This window comes from Bos javanicus, chromosome 17, assembly GCF_032452875.1.
Source record: "Bos javanicus breed banteng chromosome 17, ARS-OSU_banteng_1.0, whole genome shotgun sequence".
Lineage (NCBI taxonomy): Eukaryota > Metazoa > Chordata > Mammalia > Artiodactyla > Bovidae > Bos > Bos javanicus.
In genome coordinates, this window is record NC_083884.1 from 54,782,461 (window position 1) to 54,803,101 (window position 20,641).

General features: G+C 41.2%; 1 protein-coding gene and 1 long non-coding RNA gene across 3 annotated transcripts in view; one reads left to right on the forward strand and one right to left on the reverse strand.

Annotated features, from left to right (window-relative positions):
• Positions 1-4,635: 4,635 nt before the first annotated feature.
• On the reverse strand, positions 4,636-5,594 carry LOC133228418 (uncharacterized). The gene is made up of 2 exons (XR_009730196.1): positions 5,364-5,594; positions 4,636-5,148 (listed from the first exon to the last, which is right to left on the reverse strand). It is a non-coding gene; the product is annotated as an uncharacterized LOC133228418 (long non-coding RNA).
• Positions 5,595-6,288: 694 nt separating this feature from the next.
• ATP2A2 (ATPase sarcoplasmic/endoplasmic reticulum Ca2+ transporting 2) overlaps positions 6,289-20,641 on the forward strand; it is a 57,392-nt gene continuing 43,039 nt past the window's right edge. For both annotated transcript variants that reach the window (XM_061383809.1, XM_061383808.1), the window contains exons 1-5: positions 6,289-6,406; positions 7,103-7,120; positions 7,199-7,281; positions 14,867-14,971; positions 18,484-18,622. In XM_061383809.1, coding sequence (XP_061239793.1) covers positions 6,289-6,406; positions 7,103-7,120; positions 7,199-7,281; positions 14,867-14,971; positions 18,484-18,622 — 463 coding nt within the window. The remainder of the gene's footprint in view (positions 6,407-7,102; positions 7,121-7,198; positions 7,282-14,866; positions 14,972-18,483; positions 18,623-20,641) is intronic.

Here is a 20,641-nt window from a genome sequence, read left to right on the forward strand (position 1 = left end):
CCCACTTACCTTTCAGTGTAAACACCTTAGTGTACCAGTTCTGATCTAGTATGTAAACATGTATTTTTCATATGTCATGATCCTCAAGTCAAGCTGACTACATCAGGTGTACAACCAAAAGAATGATCTGTATAATAACATGGTATGCAAAATGAGGCAAGAGAGTGTGTTATAAGATTTTCACTTTTCTGACTTTGGAACCTGTAGTCAAGTTGATTTGCACCAGTTGACAGAAGCCATGCTTATCAAAGTTGTGTGTAACTCAAGTTGGGGCATACAGCTAAAACATCCCTTGAAGATGAAGACTCCAAAGACCACACTGGACTGCAAAGATGGGCCAAAGTGAACAGGAAGACATTCCATTACAGTCGGAGTTCAGTACCTGGGTTTAAAATGATCAACAGTGTAAGTAGACGATGGGAAGATTAAATGACTGCAGTTTATATACACAGGACTCATTTTTGAATTGATTGTTCAAATCAAACAAATCAACAATGTGCAGGAGAAAGCGTGGAAACAAAGGTGGACAGTGATAACTCCACTGCGAGATCCTGTCTTCAGTGCTGGGTGTCTCTACGACAGGATGACAAGGATGCTGAGGGGCTGCAGACTCCTGCTATACACATCACAGCTCAGAGGCTGAGCAGTTCTTTTTACCTGAGAGAAGAGACTCACAGAGCATGATAAATACGTTGAAATACTGGAAGGGATCTCACACAGAGGAGAGACTAAACTTATTCAAAGTTACTCCAGAGGGTTAAACAAGAGCCAATGAAGTTGGCTAGTGGGAGGTGGATTCAGCCCAGAATGAAACTGCTTTAATGATTAGAGCTGTCCAAATATGGAACAGACTGCCTTTTACCATCTCCATTGTCTTATGGGAGGGTTGTAGAGCGTTGGGAAGTTGGCATGTCATTTTTTTCTATTGGGCCTTTTCTGTCTACCTAGATTTTTTTTTTTTTTCCTTCTTCTTAATATTTATCTATTTGGCTGTGCTGGGCCTTAGTTGCAGCAGATCCCTGGGTCAGGAAGATCCCCTGGAGAAGGAAATGGCAACCCACTCCAGTATTCTTTCCTAGAGAATCCCATGGACAGAGGAGCCAGGGGCTACCATCTACAGGGTCCCAAAGAGTCGGACATGACTGAAAAGACTTACAATGCACACGTGAGATCTTTAGATGTGGCATGTGGCATCTAGTTCCTCGACCAGGAATCAAACCTGAGCCCCCTGCATTGGGAGCTTCAAGTCTTAGTCCCTGGACCACCAGGGAAGTCTCTACCTAGCTTTTTAAACCAGCCTGCCTACTACCAGCTTCCCAGGTGGCACAGTGGTAAAGAATCCACCTGCCAATGTAGGAGACACAGGAGATGCTGGTTCTATCGCTGGATTGGGAGGATCCCCTGGAGTAGGAAATGGCAACCCATTCCAGTATTGTTGCCTGGAAAATTCCATGGACAGAGGAATTTGACGGACTACAGTCCATGGGGTTGCAAGGAGTCAGACACAACTGAGCATGCATGCCTACTACCAGCTAATATCGCCCTTTATTAATTCCTTTGAGGGTCTTTGATCAAATCATACATCTTTCTGAATCAGTTTCTCTCTTTCCTCTCCCTGCCCCCAACTGATTGAATATACCTACAGCCCTTGGTTAAAAAAAAAAAAAATATATATATATATACACACATATATATATATAGTACAGTTGACTCTTGAACAACACAGGGTTTGGAGTGTCCACCCTCCCTTTATGAGGTTGAAAATCTGACTTGGTCCCCATACACAGTTCCTCCACATCCGTAGTTCCAAATCCAAGGATTCAGCCAACCACAGATAATGTAGTATTCCAGTATTCACTATAGGAAAAAAAGCTGAATATATGTGGACCCACACAGTTCAAACCTGTGTTGTTCAAGGGTCAACTATTTCTAAAACCCATTCGTATTTTGCTTAACCTTATTAACAAGAAGTATGTGTATAAAACCCATTGAGCTTAAGTTGATTTCTACATAAGAGTAAGTGGATCTGTCTGCCTTTGGAAGGCTATGTTTTGCTAAATTTTGGCAACCTCTAAACAACATATTTTAGAGACACCAATGGGTTGAGGAACCAAGGGCATAATTGGTATGTGACACAGAAAGGGCCAAGCCCAAGCACACTGTTTCAGTTTAAGGGAATACAGACAGTTCCTGACTCATGATGATTTGAATTATAATTTTTTGACTTTATGATGATGTGAAAGCAATACATATTCAGCAAAAACCGAATTTTGAATTTTGATCTTTTCCCAAGCCATCAATACACACTATCACACTCTCTTAAGATGCTGGGCAGCAGCAGCCAACTGCAGCTCCCAATCAGCCACATAGATCATGAAGAGTAGACACTGATACACTTAAAGCCATTCTGTTTTTCACCTTAAATAAATTACACGAGATATTCAATACTTTATTATAAAATAGATTTTGTGTTAGGTGATTTTGCCCAACTGTAGGCTATGTGTGTTGAGCACATTGAAGGCTAAGCTATGAAGCCCAGGAGTATATTATGTGTATTACATGCATTTTTGACTTACGACATTTTCAGCTTATGATGGGTTTATCAGGACATAATCCCATGGTAAGTTGAGGAATATCTGTATTCCAACCTCCGAGAAATAGAAGACTTGCAAAGAACAGTCTGATAACACTACCAATGTGAACTTACACATATGCTTGTCTCTGAGAAACCTATAATGCTGCTTCGCTGTTTTCGTTTGCTTTAAACCTAAGCTTCACAGTCATTCACATGAGGCGACAGGGCTTCCCTGGTGGTTCAGATGGTAAAGAATCTGCCTGACATGCGGAAGACCCAGGTTCTATCCCTGGGTCAGGAAGATCCCCTGAAGAAGGGCATGACAACCCACCCCAATATTCTCGCCTGGAGAATTCCATGGACAGAGAATCCTGGTGGGCTACAGTCCATGGAGTCACAAAGAGTCAGACACAACTGAGTGACTAACACAACCTGTTTATTTCACTAATTGGAAATCAATAAACTTGAGTTCAGCAAAAACTTGCTGGGGCCCTTCCATAGCCCAGCCCTTTGCAAGTCACTGATCAGGGATGGTGGGAACTCTTTCATTCACCCAAACAGTAGGCATTCTATAAATGATATATACCAGGGGTCTTCTGCATCCTAATGATGGACAAGCTAGACAAGCTCCTGTTCTCATGGAGCTTACATCCTAGTAGGAGGAAACAGCCAGTAAACAGCTAAGCAGAAAACACATCAGTGGTAAGTGCTATGAAGAAAATAAAACAATAATGTGATAGCCAGTTTGACTGGGAAGGGTAGCCCTAGTCCTTTGTCAGTCAAGATATCTCTGAGGAGCTAACATGTAAGCTGAGATCCAAAAGATAACATGGAACAAGAAGCTCGAAGATCTGGGGAACAGCATTCAGCACAAAAGCCCTGCTCAGGAGTCTCTCAAGAAGCAGAAGTGCTGACAACTCCAAGCAGAGACCGAGCCGCAGATCCAAAGTCAAATGCTTGAGATAATTTCCAGACTGAGGTTAACAATCCTCTTGCCTTTCTACCCTCACTGGGGTGAGGCAGAATGTGTAAGAAGTGGAGCAGACCTGGTCTGAGAAGGAAAAGAACCCCCAGCTCTCCATTACCACACGCCCACCATGCAGTCACCTGTTCCTCCTGCAAGAGGCTCCATTCCTGTGACCTAACCAGTTTCTACCTTGTTTCTCTTAGTGCACTGCCATACACTAGAATTTTTGTTTGTTTGGTATAGGGTTTTGCTGGTCCTTTTCCAAGTATCAATCAAAACTGCATACCAGCCTCCACACCTTGGAAATAATTAAATGACCTGCCTGATTTTTTTCAATCCGGTAATGCACTGTGATTTGCATCTGTTAAAGGACTTTATCTTAGGGCTTCCCTTGTAGCTCAGTCAGTAAAGAATCTGCCTGCGGTGCAGGAGACCCAGGTTTGATCCCTGGGTTCGGAAGATCCCCTGGAGAAGGAAATGGCAACCCACTCCAGTATCCTTGCCTGGAAAATCTCATGGACAGAGGAGCCTGGTGGGCTGCAGTCCATTGGGTCGCAGAGTCGGCACGACTGAGTGACTAACACTTCCTTAGGTCCTGAGGCTGAGCCATCTGGGACAGCTGAGGTGATTTTTGTTCTGCTTTGGCTGCTGTGGACAGTACATCATAGCCAAACACAAAAGCGGACTATATGCTTCATCCTGCCACAGGGTCCCTTAAGAAAATTGCTCTGTGATGCAAATATGTTCACCTTTTGCTCCTGAACTCAATGAGAAGGTCTTTTTCTCTGTTAAACAGTCTATTTATTTGGCTGAACCGGGTCTTACTTGCAGCATTCTGGATCTTTAATTGCAGCGTGGGGGAATCTAGTTCCCTGACCAGGATTGGAACCTGGACTGCCTACATGGGGAGTATGGAGTCTTACTTAGCCACTGGACCATCAAGGAAGTCCCAATAGTCTAATTTTTTTATATTAGCAAAATTCTCTTTATCTTGATGCTACATAGTTTTTAAAAAATTTTTTTCATTTACTTTTTAAACTAGAATACAGTTGATTTACAATGCTCTGTTAGTTCCAGGTGTACAGTTAAGTAATTCAGTTTTATAGCTTTATTGTCATTCTTTTCTCATATAGGTTATTACAGATTATTGAGTTCCCTGTGCTATACAGTAGGTCTTTGTTGATGGAGGTTTTCTGTAGACCTCTACAGCAAATATCTGTGGTTTAAGAGCAGATTTTGGATTAAAGTCCCTTTTTTCTGCTACCAACGAAAGTGGGAGTCTAGAAAATAGCCTGATCTTAATGTGCAAGAAACGCACCTTCTAACACAACTCTCGCTTATTTAAGTTACAGTAGTGTAATCTGTGACTTCTACGTATAAAAAGCTGTGTGGGGTATTAAAGATAAAATAAAACCTCCTTCTTCCTCTCCCCAGAGTGGGATTCCCTCTGAGCACAGAAGGCGCTGGGGTAGGGCTGGTTATTTGCGTGCGGTGGAGCTCTCGGCAGGGGGTGTGGGATGCGGTGTTCCCGAAGCGACAGATGAGGGATTTTGGCCGCGTGGGATGTGAACTGCGGAATTCCTCTCCTCCGTTCCTGAGAGGGGCTCTGAAAGATATAAGATTAGGGACGCTGAGCGCGACCCTGGGGGCGGAGGGCGAGGGAGCGAACCAAGGACACCAACCCTAGCACGCTTCCGGAAGCTCTCCGAGGACCGAGTTCGTAGGTTCTTCGGCCTCGCCTTCCCCGTCACCCACCCCCAACCCGAGACCGACTCAGAAGAACAGGCAGTTCCCTAGGGGCAGCGAATGCAGCAAGCGCACCGTGAGCCCTCTACCCTCCTGGGTTCTACGTCTGCAGGTGGTTGAGCCGGGTAGGAATCGTGATCCTCATGAGCCAAAAAGAGGCCGTGGGATAGGGCTCCGCCGAAGACGACCGCAGGCTGCAGTGCGCGGGCGCGGCGCGCTCAGGCCTCGATCCGGGTTCCTGGGGGCGGTGCGCGGGAGGGGGCGGGGCTTGCGCGGCCGCGTGGGCGCCAGTCGCGCGGGAGGGAGGGTGCCGGAGGGAGGGGGCGGGGCCGCGCCTCCCGCGCCGCGCTGGGCCCTCTTGGCCAATGAGCGGCGTCCACATGCCGCGGCGGCGGCGAGAGGGGAGGCAGCCGCGGATAAATGCTATTAGAGCAGCCGCCGCGGAGCCGTCCCCGACGCCACCTCCTTCTCCTCCGCCGCAGTTTCCTCAGCTACTGTCGGGGGTGCAGAGCTGAGGGGAGTAGGCGAGCGCTCTGCGCACCATCCCGCCGGCTCGCCTCCCTCGCTCAGTTCCGCTCTCAAGGGTCGGCAGAACACCCCCTCCTCCGGCCCGGGCGGGGCGGAGAATCACCTCTGGAGAACGGGGAGGGGGCTTCGGGGCCGAGGCCTGCACTCCCGGCGGGCGGTTGAGAGTGAAGGAGGCCCTCCCTTCTGACGAGGGGAGGGAGGGTCAGGACCCCCCCTCCCCCCGCCCACCGTCCAGCTGTGCCCGGGGCGGGCACCGGCGAGGGCCGGACAGCGAGAGGGGCGGTTGTCTGGGGGAGGGGGCGCGGGGTGATTCAGCGCCCGACGAGGCGGAAGCGGCCGGAGGAGGAGAAGGAGGGGAAGAGACCAGTCCGCGCCTGGGCGCCCGGGGTGGCACGAGCCCGCGGCACGAGTGCGAGGCGGAGGCGAAGAGGCCGCGGGGACTGGAGGCGAGGCCGGCCGGGCCCCCGCAGCCATGGAGAACGCGCACACAAAGACGGTGGAGGAAGTGCTGGGCCACTTCGGCGTCAACGAGAGCACCGGCCTGAGCCTGGAGCAGGTCAAGAAGCTCAAGGAGAGATGGGGCTCCAACGGTAGGTGCTCGGCGCCGGGGCTGCAGGGACCCCGCGCGGCTCGGCGCGGGCCCGAGAGCCAGGAAAGATGGCTGACCGGGCTCCACCTCGTGGGTCTCGGCTCCGCGCCCGCCGAGGGTTGCAGGCGACGGGTTGAGCCCGCGCGCCGGCCCCGCGGGAGAGGGGTTGCAGGCGGGGGGCACCGAGGTCGGGTCTGCGCCTCATCTCGACACCCGCGTGGCTCCAGCCCTTGACCTTCTACCGCTCGCAGCTAGCTCGGCGGCTCTTCACCAGCAGCAGCTGGCCCCGGCAGAGGGAGGGATGAGCCTCCTGCATCTGGGTTGAGCCCTGCGAGACATTTTCTCGTCCCTAGCCGGTTTATGAGGCGTCGCTGTAGTTGAGAATGCCTCTGACCGTTCTACTACCCAAAGTTACACATCTGGCAGAAGTGATGACAGGGCTGAAATGACTCCTTGTTTCAGAAACCCTGCTTAGGTATTGATAAGATTCCACGTTTCAGAGTAGATCAGTACAGCAAGTACTGCATATTTTCTTGGGGTAGCATTTTGGTATGGTTTCTATTAAATACTGTTGAATGTTCATATATCTAGGTGCATCTTTCAAAGCCAGTGATAATTTAGTAATTCTTTTTGGAAAGAGTGCTAATTTTTTTTTTCTTTTCCTTCTCTTGACACGTTGCCTGATGAATTTCTACAGAGTTACCGGCTGAAGAAGGTAAGTAAGCTTAACATTTTTTTTCCGGTATGCTGATCTTAAGATGACATTTACAACAAATATGTTTCTTTCTAACAGGAAAAACCTTGCTGGAACTTGTGATTGAGCAGTTTGAAGACTTACTAGTTAGAATTTTATTGTTGGCAGCATGTATATCTTTTGTAAGTATGAAGAAATTTCTTCTATTTCCCCAAAGTTGAGACTATACCTTAGATGAAAAAGCAGGAAGCAGCTGTCTATTGAGTGAGAACATTTTATTTGGATATTTAAGCTGCATTTTCGTGTTTCTGGTTTTGGGTTTTTGTGTTTTTGTGTTTTTTTTTTTTTTAATACTCTAGGTATTTGAAAATTATAAATAGAACACGCCATTCCTATACAGAAAATAAATGAATGCCTGACATTTGCAGTCCATTTAGAAATTGTTGCCAAATGTGGCAGGCAGGGTCTTTATAAATTCTTGTGGTTTATCAGTTTTTAATACCAAAAAGTTGCTTATTGGAAGGCTTTTTCTGTTTTGGGTTCTTCCGTTGTGTAAGATCATACTAAGATGATGTTGGGCTCTTTGTAGTCTGTAAATAGAACTTACAAAAGGAATATTCCAGTTGCTCTCCCTTCCTGGTAATGGCAAGGTGACAGTTGTTTCTGACAGTGACAAGAATGATGACGGCAGTGATGGCACCACTGTTGACCAAATTTGGTCACTGACCTTTAGGGTAGTATATTTATCTAAATTGGACCCCCGTCTTGAGTGGCTCCTAGGTTGAGAGAACAAGGTTTAGTACAATTGGTTCTAGATCTTAAAAGAAAAAAAAAACACATTGTTTTTTCATGTTCTGTGTGTGCTTACCCGCTTGAGTCCTGTATGGTTGCTAAGAAACTGGTGAAATGCAAACAGCAGAAGAAAGGTGATGGGCATTGAAAAGGATAATTCTAGATTCTTAGTTTTTTTTTTTTTTTTCCTGTTCAGCATTAACGTTTTATTGCATTTTTTTTCTCATGAGCAGTGGACCTCCAAGTTTTCCTAAAAATGGTCATGAATAGGACACAGATGTTCTTAATCCTAACAAGAGATGCCTTTTGTTCTTTAAAGTGCAGTATTTTATTCTTATAAAAACCAGGATGAGAAATGCAATAACTGTTTTCAGGCTTTGCAAACTTGACGCAACTTCAAGGTTTCTTTTTTGTGTGTTTGCAAAAGACGCGTGCAAGCCTCAGGGATCTACCTCAGTCTTTATTGACAACCTTACCCCAGAGGGCTATTTTGAGAACTAAATACATGAAGCAGTGAGCATTTGTCTACTTTAGGTGAAGGAAAAAAGTTGGCAAGAGGTGAGCTTTTTTGAAATTTCTCAAATTCTGCCATGAGACTGCCATATATCACGCCATGTTAGCCAAGTGATGTGTACCCATTAATAATTCCTCACAAATGTCTTCTATGGTTTTCATTGAAGAAAATTAAGAGAGTATCATAGCAACTCATGCAGCATCCTGACTTAATCACTCTATATCTTATATGTGTCTGTTTTTTCTTGATTAGTTAAAAAATTCTGTTAGTGGCTGCTGCTTTACCAATTCAAAGAATAGTGCTGTTTGGCTAGTTTCTACATTGTCATGGGACAAAACAACTAATGTGTTTGAGCTAGTATAATGCTTATGTTTAAACTGGCTACATAATTTTAAAATAATCTCAAGTTTTGCAGTTTTGATACTGGGCTTCAGTGAGGTCATTAGGGACCTCTTAGAAGTTAATCAGGTGCTGTATACAAGCCAAAGATTAAATTTTTATTGAGATATTTTGTGTGTGTGATTTAAGGCAGTGTTGGAACATCAGTGGCATTATTTCCAGTAGACAGGCTATTGACTGTTTGAGTTACATAGAATCTCAAGTGGCCAGTTTTGAGTGACTTTATACTAATACTTTGCATTATGATGTAGTTTTTGCTTTACTTTGTTTTTTTGGCTGTGCCTCAAGTCCTGGGGGAACTTTAGTTCCCCAATCCATCTCTGGTAGTGAAAGTGCCGAATCCTAACCTCCGGACCACCAGGAAATTCCCTCAAGTGGGTTTTTAAATACATGCTTTAATTTTGTTGTAAGGTAGGATGTTGACTTTTTATAGCTTCATAGGTCTATATTTCTCAGTTGAAGTTTGAGTTACCTTTTAGGTAACCACATGGAGTTATTGCTTAGGAAGTGAACTGTGTTATGTTTTTATTTTATGGGCTGCTAAACACAAAAAAGTCTGGGCTTCCCAGGTGGCTCAGTGGTAAAAAGTCCACCTGCCAATCAGGAGACCCAGGTTTGATCCCTGGATTGGGAAGATCCCCTGAGGAAGGAAATGGCAACCTGCTCTGGTATTCTTGCCTGGAAAATCCTATGGACAGAGGAGCCTGGTGGGCTACAGTCCATGCGGTTGCAGAGTCGGACATGACTTAGTGACTAAAGAAACAGGAAAGTTTAAACGTTTATTGTTTAGGAAGTACTGTAACTTTAATTTGCTTTGATTTGTTTGAAGACAGTGTGGATATAAACCTGTTGATTTTCTTCATGGGGATTGGGACTATTGCTGCATTGTACTTGACCTTTTCATTCCACATTTCTTTATCTGTGAAAAGAGCACTGAATCTTTTGTGATAATCAGTTGATTCCTATGAGCTTCCCTGGTGGCTCAGACGGTGAAGAATCTGATTTTGTTGATTCCTGTTCGTTTATCAGGCAAAACAGTAAAAAGTACATGTTCTTTTGGAGAAGCAAATAGGTTTATAATCAATACATGATGCATTATCAGGTTCTACTCAAGAAATACTAGGCTTTAGTGACATATTTCAAATGTCAAATTAAGTAGTAAACTGTTAACCAAAGTTAATATTTTGCTGATGCAAAAAGTAGGGAACAGCATTAATGTTTTACACTTGTGACCTGTAGGGATAAAGTTTAATTAACTTGTCCCTTTGGGTTGGAAGAAGTGAGCTGTGTGTCTCTGTTGCATATGAAGTAACATTAGAAATTCCTTGACATTCAGTACCTTCTTTTCCTTTCACTTTTTCTTTCCATCCCCCTTGCTCACCAACTTTGCCCTTCATATAACACATCATGATTGCTTAATTGGACTGCCTGTTCTTTTCTCCCTTCACTGCTTTGTTAGGAATTGAGCATCTTAGGTACATAGCATGAACACTGGGGATACAGCTTGGAAGGAAATACGGTATCCTACGTGGAGCTGACATTCTAATGGGGACAGATTAAAAAATTAAAATATTTAATAATCTGTTGGATTGGAGAGAGTGCTGTGGAGAAAAAGTGGGTGAGGAGGGTGGTGGCGGAATAAGGGGCCATGTGGAAAGAGTGCAGTTTTCAAATTGGGAAGTCAGGAGAGGTGTCTAAGGTGATGGTACCTGAGGGAAGTGAGCGTGAGGACTATTTGTCTCATCTGTCTGACTCATGTCCTCTGTGGTAACCCAATTTGCATAATTTTTTCTATCTTTCACCCCTATTACCCCATCTCGGCTACTTAGATTGACCCTAAAATGCTAATTAAGCTTTCTTAGACTAAGACACTTCTCAAATTTTGGTTTATATTTGAATAATTTGTCTTTTCCTACTGAAACCTTTGAAGGGACTATTAATTCCTTTTAGAGCCTAGGTTAGTGCTTTTGTTAAAAGAAATACCTGGATGAGTTTGTGTTGGTAGCATTTTCAGAATACATGAAATTGATTTACTTTGCTTTTCTCAATAAGATGTATTCAAGAAGTATTTGGTAATGTAGTGATTTTAAATTTTTCCTGTGGTTTAATTATTTTGAAGGATAAAATGGGCAGTTTACTGATTGATTCAAATAATTTATTTTGAGCCTGTGTTTAAAAGATGGTTTGAAAGGTGAATGTCTGGGGGTTTTGTTTTGTTTTTAAAAAGATTATATTCTCAAATCTGAAAATATTGAGTGTTTTCACATGAACTTTGGATTGGAAGATAATATATAGTCTAATCCATACCATTCTTTTTTTTAAAAATTATTTATTTTGAGTGTATCGCGTTGCTCTTCAGGGACTTGGGGGTGGGGCGCTTTCTCTGGTTGTGGTGATCCGGGGTTACTCTCTAGTTGCCGTGCAAGGGCTTCTCATTGCAGTTATTTCTCTTGTTGCGGCTCCCAGGCTCTAGAGCACAGACTTAGTTGCTCTGTGGCGTGTGGACTCATCCCGGATCAGGATTCAAACCTGCGTCTCCTGCGTTGGTAGGCTGATTCTTCACCACTGAGCCACCAGGGAAGCCCCCATACTATTTATAATGGCTGATTTTTCTCTCCCCAGATAGTTGTTGTAACACTTAGTGGTGATACTTTAAGTGTTTCTATTTTTTCTTTCTAAAATTTTTGATATAAATTTTTCCTTCATCTAACAAGTATTTGAGTGCTCAAATGCATTGCAAATTTCTAAGGAGACAAGAATGCATACCTGGTACATGCTTTAGGACCCTCAGTCCTAGGAATGTGCTTATCTCTCACTTTCTTTTTACAGTCTTGTTAAGAGCTCTGCATATTACTCTGACATGTAGATAATTGAGTCACACAGTACCATGATCTAGTTTATACCAGAACATGTCTTTTTACCTTGGATTAAATTTTGCTTAATTAAATCCTTCTCTCTGACATTTTGGGCTCTACCATCAGAAGTCACTGTTGAGATCAGTCTTATAGATAGCAAAGAGAAGGTACACAATCCTATCTAAAGTTAACCTCGCTAGGGACTTTCCCTGGCAGTCTAGCACTTTAGGGCTTCCCTCATGGCTCAGACAGTAAAGAATCTGCCTGCAATGCAGGAGATCCGGATTCAAACCCTGGGTAAGGAAAATTTCCTAGAGAAAGGAATGGCAACCCACTGCAGTATTCTTGCCTGGAGAATTCCATGGACAGAGGAGTCTAACAGGCTACAGTCCATGGGGTCGCAAAGAGTCGGACATGGCTAAGAGACTGAGCGCACACAACACAACCAGTGCTCTCACTGCTAGGGCCTGGTTCCACTCCTGGTCAGGGAACTAAATAAATAAAGTAACCTAGCAAGTGGTTACTTTGAATGGGATTGACAAGTTTGAAAGTTTTGATCTTGTTGGGTCTGGATAATGTAAGCCCCAGAAGTACTTTTACTGTATTAATAGTGAAAAGCAGGGAAAGAAGAAACACTGTCTAAAATGATTCTACAGCAGTCTTTCCAATTCCTTTTGACACTGTTGATGAGTTAGTTACCTTCTTGCTCTGTGTTTAGTTTATATACTGCTAGGTAGGGACGTGTATGAGATTTGTTTATTTATGCATCTGTATGCAATAAATATATGGTTGAGCATCACCTATATACCGGAGACTCTTCTAGGACCCTGTGGATAGAACAGTAAACAAAAGGAAATACAAACAGATAATCCTTTATATTCAACCTGTTCTCAATAAAGAGTTTTTAGAAACATTTCCTCTCCCTGCCTCTGTATATTTTGTGTAATTTCTAGTAAACCATAATTATGAACTGACTGTACTATAATGCTAAAAAGACATAATAATGTGTCATCCAGTTTCCCTCTTCTTTTCACTACCCCCTTCCCAAACTCAGGAAGTCTTTCATTTCTCAGCAGCATCTTCCCATTTACATGAGAGATTTTCTTTTCAATTAAACAAAACCATGAAGGACTACACAGTGTGGTTTGAACATGATTGACTGTATTGATTCTTAGGAGTAAATGAAATATGGTTCATCTTTATTTTATAGCACTTAATTGTGAGTTATAGTGAGTTATAGCACTTAATTCTTTGGGTTTTTTAAATATTTTTTGAAGTGTTTAGCAAATTGGTGGTTGTCAACGTTAAATAGTCCAGCACTATCCACATTGAGAGATTTGCCCACTAGTTTCTTATCAGTCAGTAATCATACATTTGACAGAACCTTCAAATAACCAAATGCCTGTGTTACACATAAACATTTAAAGTCACATAGTGGAAGAAAAGGCTACTGCATAATACAGATGACGGTTGTTGCATTACTGATGAATACCACTTGTGCAAAGGAACCACACATTTCTTGAAAAGTAGAAGCTGCTTGCTTGCCTGAGTCTTTTTTCCTTTGCTCCAGTGGATGTGGAATATTGCTTTAAGTTTTTTCCTCAGGCCTAGCTGCCAAGAGGGAAATTCATACTCACTTTAACAAGGTGTGAAGCTTATCTTACAGTTGCTAATGCCTCACTGACCTTTTGGAAAGGTCCTTGCTACTCTTCAAGTTGAGCCATTTTTCTCCCCCAAGAGCTAATTAAGTTTCTTATTTCTGATATGCTCTCCTTGGCAAATGTTTGAAAGGCTAGTATCAAAGCAGCTGTGATCTTGCATCTATCAAAATTTATAACTTCCTAGAGAAGTTTTCATTCTGGCATTAGGCCTGGCCTTAACACCAGGAATGCCCTGTCGAAAGCTTGCAGCAACAATTTCTATTCATTCTGGTGTTTTTGCCTGCCCTGATTAATCTTTCAGGACCTTGTCCTTGTGTCTCATGGATTTTTTTCCTGCTCAAACTGCTGTTTCTTTTGTTGGTGCCATGGTGGTGAGACTACCTGTCTAACAAATTGATATTTGTTGTTAATTCATTGTTGCCCTCTTTTAAACTTGCAAAATTCATGTTGGATCTTGCCTTAATCATCTTTCTGCTTGTTTGCTGTTCCTGTCAAAGCTCATCTTATGGTGTTCACTAGGTACAGACTTAGTCACTGGCTTCACTATTGCCATAAATCATATCTGACAATATTCAATGTATCAAAAACAGTGCTTTCTTTGTTTACTGAATAGATCTTTTAAAGAAAAGATTTCATTGTGGAATATGCAAACATTTTAAGTAGTGTTAAAAGGCAAAGGCAAATCTTACTTCCCAGATTGAATCATGAGATGTGTTTAACATCCTTTTGGATTGGCAGTTTTCCACAAAAATTTGTTGTTAAAAATTTAACCATTTAGATGCCTCTTTTACTTTTTATTTATCATTGTGTTGGATTCTCTTATTACAGATGCTCAATTATGAAGTACAGTGTGGCTCTCTTTTAACTTTTAAATCTGAGAGTTATGGTTGGGTGAGCTAGAGGTTAATTCTTTGCTCATTTTTCTTGGGACAGTGTTCTGTGGCCAGTTGTAACGTTTTTGGGCTTAGATAGTCTCTGAAATGCTGTGTTATACTAGATGTCATATGGAGGTTAACCTTTAGAATACATTCCTGATCTCAGAACAACCTTGCAGTGATGATCTTCAGTAACACCACTGAAAATATGTGGGACATTAGCAGTTTATATACACTAATATTAAAGTCAGTGGTTAAATTACTTTTACTATGCATTTGTGCCACATAGGTATTATCTCATATGAGTATTAACCAAATTAACAAAGTCTGATGATTGCCTTTTAAATTTAGGAATTTATTTTATTTCTTCTGAAAAATATACATAGGAAATGGATGGGGTTTAGTTCTCCAAAGTATTTTTTTTGAATTTTAAACCAATTACTACATGAAAAATAAATTAGTTCTTAAATTATTAAGAAGTTTATAGTTTTGAGTGTTAAGAGTTAGTGAGAACAAGATATGAGCTTGTCATTTATGTCATTACATTTTGCTACCTTTTGTTTCTAAGGATGATAAGAAAAGATTTTATGTATCATAATAATTCCTTTAGTGCCAGCCACTTTTGTGGTACGAACACATTACAGTTCTAATAAATGTCATTTCTCTTTTAGGTTTTGGCTTGGTTTGAAGAAGGTGAAGAAACAATTACAGCTTTTGTAGAACCCTTTGTAATTTTACTTATATTAATAGCCAATGCAATTGTGGGTGTATGGCAGGTAAGCAATAATTCCTGCAGTGCTAAATTTTGGTAATTTACGTAAGATATTTAAACTGTTAGTCTTTCTATTATCTGTTTTTTCTGGTGTGTTGACTAAAAATAGCTGTGGAACTGCTTGTGTTTTTTATTTATTAATTTATTTAATGGCAAAATTTTAGACCTCCTGCATATATAATCTATTAAAATTGCTCATGCTCTGTGGTAGCATGGAATCAAGAACAGTGTTTAAAGGAGCTACTTAAGGAAAACCAGAAAATTTGAGAACCAGTATGTTTATATTTTCTAGTTGCTTCCTATGAAAGACTTCATAAAACCAGTGTCATATTTATTATCCTTGGATTTGTGTGTGTGTGGATTTAGCTGTAAAAGTTATTTGAATCCTAAAAATTTCACGTTCAGAGCATATTCCTGGCTGTTTTCCCTTAATTGTCCTGTGCCCAGGCCTTATTCCCATAATGGAAGATAATTTTCTTACAGAAACATCATGGGATCACACTTTTGCCGCATGTCTGCATGATTCGTCTCCTGCAAATAGCTAGTTTAAGAATTTTAACTTTTCTAGGACTGTGGGTCTGTTTGATTTTTGTTTTTTATATAGTTTAACAGACTCAGACTAATATTTCACAGTCATCTTTTGAATATTAATCTTTTAGATTTCTGACGGATATAGTCACCTCTTTGAGGACTGAAATAGAGTGCATCTGTCATTCTTAAAAGTGCAAATATCTACACATACTTAGTCCTGTTGAAATTGTAAACTTACTAGTAAATATGAAGGCCTTTGGGTAATGAGCTCATTTATCATTTAGAAAGATGCCTCCTTAGAAGAAATGTGCCATATTCCTCTTGATTTTTAAAAAAATTGCTTGTAGTTAAGTAGATATGATACTTCTGTGCATTATTTAGGCAAAAGAAACAATACACAGCATTAGACTGTCCTTAAGTTAATAGTGCATGTTTTTAAATGTACACCATTTACATAGTAGGTGTGAAAGTTGATCAGTGGTGTCCGACTCTTTGAGATCCTATACAGTCATGGAATTCACCAGATCATAATATTGGAGTGGGTAGCCGTTCCCTTCTCCAGGAGATCTTCCCAACCCAGGGGTCAAACCCAGGTCTCTCACATTGCAGGCAATTCTTTACTAGCTGAGCCACCAGGGAAGCCTAAGAATACTGTAGTGCATAGTCTATCCCTTCTCCAGCGGATCTTCCTGACCCAGGAATCGAACCAGGGTCTCCTGCCTTGTGGGTGGATTCTTTACCAGCTGAGGACAAGAGTGATTTTATAAGACAGGTACTATTTGACAGATGTGACATTGAAGTTCAGAGGGATTGACTTATCAAAGGCCATATAGGTAGTACATACATAGAGTATCTGAGATTTATATCCAGGGCCAGACTGGATAGAAGTAAAATAAAACAGCATTTTTTACAGGACTTTTATGTATGTTTTAAATTAAAAGAGTAACATTGTTACATCTTAATCCTATTTATGTAATATACAGAAGGGTATGTGCCAGTACTATAGTGTTCTTGCTTTCTGAAAGTAAGGGGAGTTATAGTGTAAGGTAGTATTTGGGAGGGGTTGGGCGTGTATTTCTGATTAGTGTCATCAAGGACAGCTGACAAGCAATTGGGGGAACCATAGAGAAGTCGAGTTTCTGGGTGGAGGCTGGGGAGAATATTCCAGAGAGGGAATGGCATGAGCAGAGAAGTACAGAGTGTGTTTGAGGAACGACATTTAGACCTGTTTGAGTGGAGTAGGTAGGAGTTAAAACTTTTAGAACAAAGGAGACCTCAGATGGTCTTCTAAGTTTTTGTTTGTAGTAAGTTAAGGTATATTTGTCTTTCCCCAAGCTGACTTGTTTTTTGATGTAATCTGAATCCATGGTCATTTGCTTCCCTTTTCCACCCTCTGTACTAAATAAATATTCCTTTCGGTAGTTTGGGTTGGTGGGCGGCAGGGGAGGCTCTTTAAGTGATTTTAATTGGCATCTTCATCCTTGGGGTCTGAGATAGTTTATCTTTTAAGTTTATGCTTCTAATTTAAATGTACCTTTGCTGATTTTTAATAGAAGCAAAATATAGTGCTCCTGGACATCTTAACCTTGATCAGTCCAGTTAAACTTTACCTGACATGACCTTGAGGAAGGAGAAAAAAGTAAAACTGCCATATTTCATACATTCAGGGGGGAAAATCCTGAGGAAAAAGTGATTTCAAATTTGACTAATTGAATAGCAGCAATGCTCAGAATTTATTTTTTCTGCAGTATCAATAATGTTTGAACTTAGCCTTAAGTAGATATGATAGGGATTTAAATTATTTTTGTCATGAACTTCCCAAATTTAAGGTTTCCTATACTTTTTCAGGGATGCATATGTAAAAAGTGAGGCACGCATGCCAGTAGCTTTGTTTTCTGTCATCTGAATTCTCTTTTAAGCAGGTTTGGGGACTTAATTTTTACCACAAGGTGAAAAATGAGATTACATGGTATTGAGCATAAATTTTATCTAAGTAAAAGTTAAATTGAAAATGTTTAGTTTAGAGGGCAAAGATGTGAAAGAAGTGAAAGAAATTTTTTCCTTTGTCCATTGAATTGAGTAACCTCATTTGGGCACTTGCTTTGTAGACTTTCTCCTTCTAATTGCTTATTTTCTAAGAGAATAAAAGGCAAATTTGGCATATAAACTTCCACCTCCCCTTAAAGGCACTTTCCCTTAGCATTTTTTCAGCATGACTCATTTTAATTGTACATCTTTCATCTTGAAATTAGGGAAGAAAAATTGTGTGTGACTAAGTCTTGACATGTTCATATATAATATTATAGTGAATATGGTTTGTGACTGGCAGTGCTTCCAGCCATTTATCGGTCTCTGCCACTGGAGAGAGATTTAGAATTTGTGAGGAGACGTAAAACTTGGTTTTCTTAATTCATCACTCAAAGCATTTACTATGTGCCAAAGCACAACCTAAGCGTTTTACGGATAGCTTGTAAATTCTCAAACCCGTTGAGAGTGGGTGGGTACTGTTAGTGTCCTGGTTTTGTAGGCAGTAAACCTTGTCTGTCATGTCACTTATCCACAGGCAACATAGCTTTTGAGTGGAAAAGCCTGGGCTGAGCCTGGGCAGTCCAGACCCAGACCATCAGCTTTCATGGGAGACAAGATTGATTTAATGGTGTGAGTGTGTGAGGTTAAAGGTGAGGGCCATGTTGCATGGTGTGCTTAGGGACAGCAGGTTCTAATAATTGCTTTTCTCCATTGATTTTATCCTTATTCTTAGGGTGCTTAGTTTTTTCATTTTTAATATAAAATCAAAAGGGCCTAGTGTTTATTATCTTAAGATGTGAATCATTTACTATTAATGTTATTAATGTGTGTCTCTTGTGGGTTTTTTTTTTTTAATTTATATTTTAGGTTAGAATGCTAAAATTTGATTCCTAGGGCTAGAAACATTTAGCAGTGGCAGGCTGTGTTTACTAATTTCTTTTGTTTTCTTTTTTACAGGAAAGAAATGCTGAAAATGCAATCGAAGCCCTTAAGGAATATGAGCCTGAAATGGGCAAAGTGTATCGACAAGATAGGAAGAGTGTACAGCGGATTAAAGCTAAAGACATAGTTCCTGGTGATATTGTAGAAATTGCTGGTGAGTTGAGTTGGTCATTTTTTAAGGTTGTATATTTGAATGCAGTCCTTTCCTCAGGGTTCATACTTAGAGGTTTTAGAAATTAGGCTCACGTGTATCAATTAGATTAACAGATTTTTAGTGCTATCCAAACAAATTACGGTTTTTTTGTAAAATTTCAAAGTGTTTTAGGACCTCCCTTCATGTTGAGAAGATTTTTCTGTTTTTAAAAAAACAAAGGTGAATTACTGTGCTTATTTATTTTCAGTACATTTTAGAAATCTAGTGCTAGTGAGATGAACTTAATCTTGATTTGACAGTTGTAGTGAGCAGTTTGTTAGAATACTAGTTAATGAGCACATGGTTTTTCCTGTTTTGGTTCTTGGCACAAATAATAAGTCAGACTTGCAACTATCAAACCAAATTGATGGTTAAGGGTAATTTCATGACTTTAAAAGCTCTACTTAAAAATATTTTGACATAACACTGAGCCAGGGATGTTAGCCAGAGATCCGAGTTTGGGCTTTTAAAGAGTGAATCCTCTGCCATGCCAGAGCTCTTCACAGATCTCAGAGGTCCTCCTTGTTGTAGGTCAGTGCCAAGTTTTCAGACAGCCCAGAATGCCCCTGGAGCCAGTCAGAACAGCTAATCTTTTTGCAGGCGAATCATTACATTGGGTTCTTCAAATCATTGTGGTTTTTCACACCCTTCTGAGCTCAGCATACTTGTTTTCTTTTTGTGAATGGTCTTACAGTAACACTTTCACATTGACTTGTGGGGAAAGTGTGCTTGTCTCTATTGTCTTACCCACTCTAGTGAGAATTCAGAGTGCTGCATTTCTTGGCTTGTGCTCTGCCGTTTTGACCTTTGAAAGTAAATTTCCAGGACTTCCAGTGGTTAGGACTCCATACTCTCAATACAGGGGATGGGGAACTAAGATCCTGCATGTTGCTTGCTGTGGCTAACAACAAAAACCCGCTACCTTGTCATAGGTCTTCCAGAAAAAGAATAGTGTTGTCTGTCTACCCACACGTTGATCACTTAGGACAGCAAAGTTTGTGTAAATGACCTAAGATTTGCTAGGTTATTAATGTTAACAGAAGTACAACTCTGAATGAAATGTTTTGGCCAGTGGATTTTTTAAAACTTAGTTTTGACGTAATTTCAGACTTAAAAGTTGCAAGACTAGTCTGAGTTCCCATTTAGCTTTTACCCAGATTCTGAAAATGTTTGTTATCACGATGACTTGCATTATCACCTTTCAGTCTATATACATTCACACACTTTTGCTGAATTGAGAGTAAATTGAGAAATGATGCCTCTTTGCTCCTAAATACTTAGTATTTATTTTATAGATCTGTAGACCTTAGTCAGATTTAACCATTTGTCACCATGGATTTTACAGCAAAAACACGAGTTAGAGGGGGGTTCTGGTGCTGATGTAGGAATTAGGGCACAGTGGGAAGGCTGGAGATAGGAGCTAATGAGAGCAAGTGCTATCGAGGGCTGTAGCATTACGAATAATGAGGAAAGGATTTTGAGTTTATGAGTAGCAGTTTTTAAGCAGGGATGCACATCAGAATTATCTGGGGACACTAACAGTTTTTACCAGGTCTCAATCCAAAATATTAATTAGGAATCTCTCTTGGGCATGGAATTACAGTCATACATAGTTTGAAAAGTGAGCCTCAGATTTAGGTGCTAAGCAACAGGTTTTGATAACTGGATAGGTTTGGGGGTGGGTGGGAGTAGGGTGTGCAATCAAAGATACTGACAGGATATCAGGTTTAGGTGACTGGGATGTGATGGTGCCTCGTAACTGAGGAAGGAAGCGCTGGAGGAAGATAGTTGTCTTTCCACAATTATGTCATGTGGTAGGTGTACTTACAGAGAAGGCAATGGCACCCCACTCCAGTACTCTTGCCTGGAAAATCCCATGGATGGAGGAGCCTGGTGGGCTGCAGTCCACGGGGTCGCTAAGAGTCGGACACGACTGAGCAACTTCACTTTCACTTTTCACTTTCATGCATTGGAGAAGGA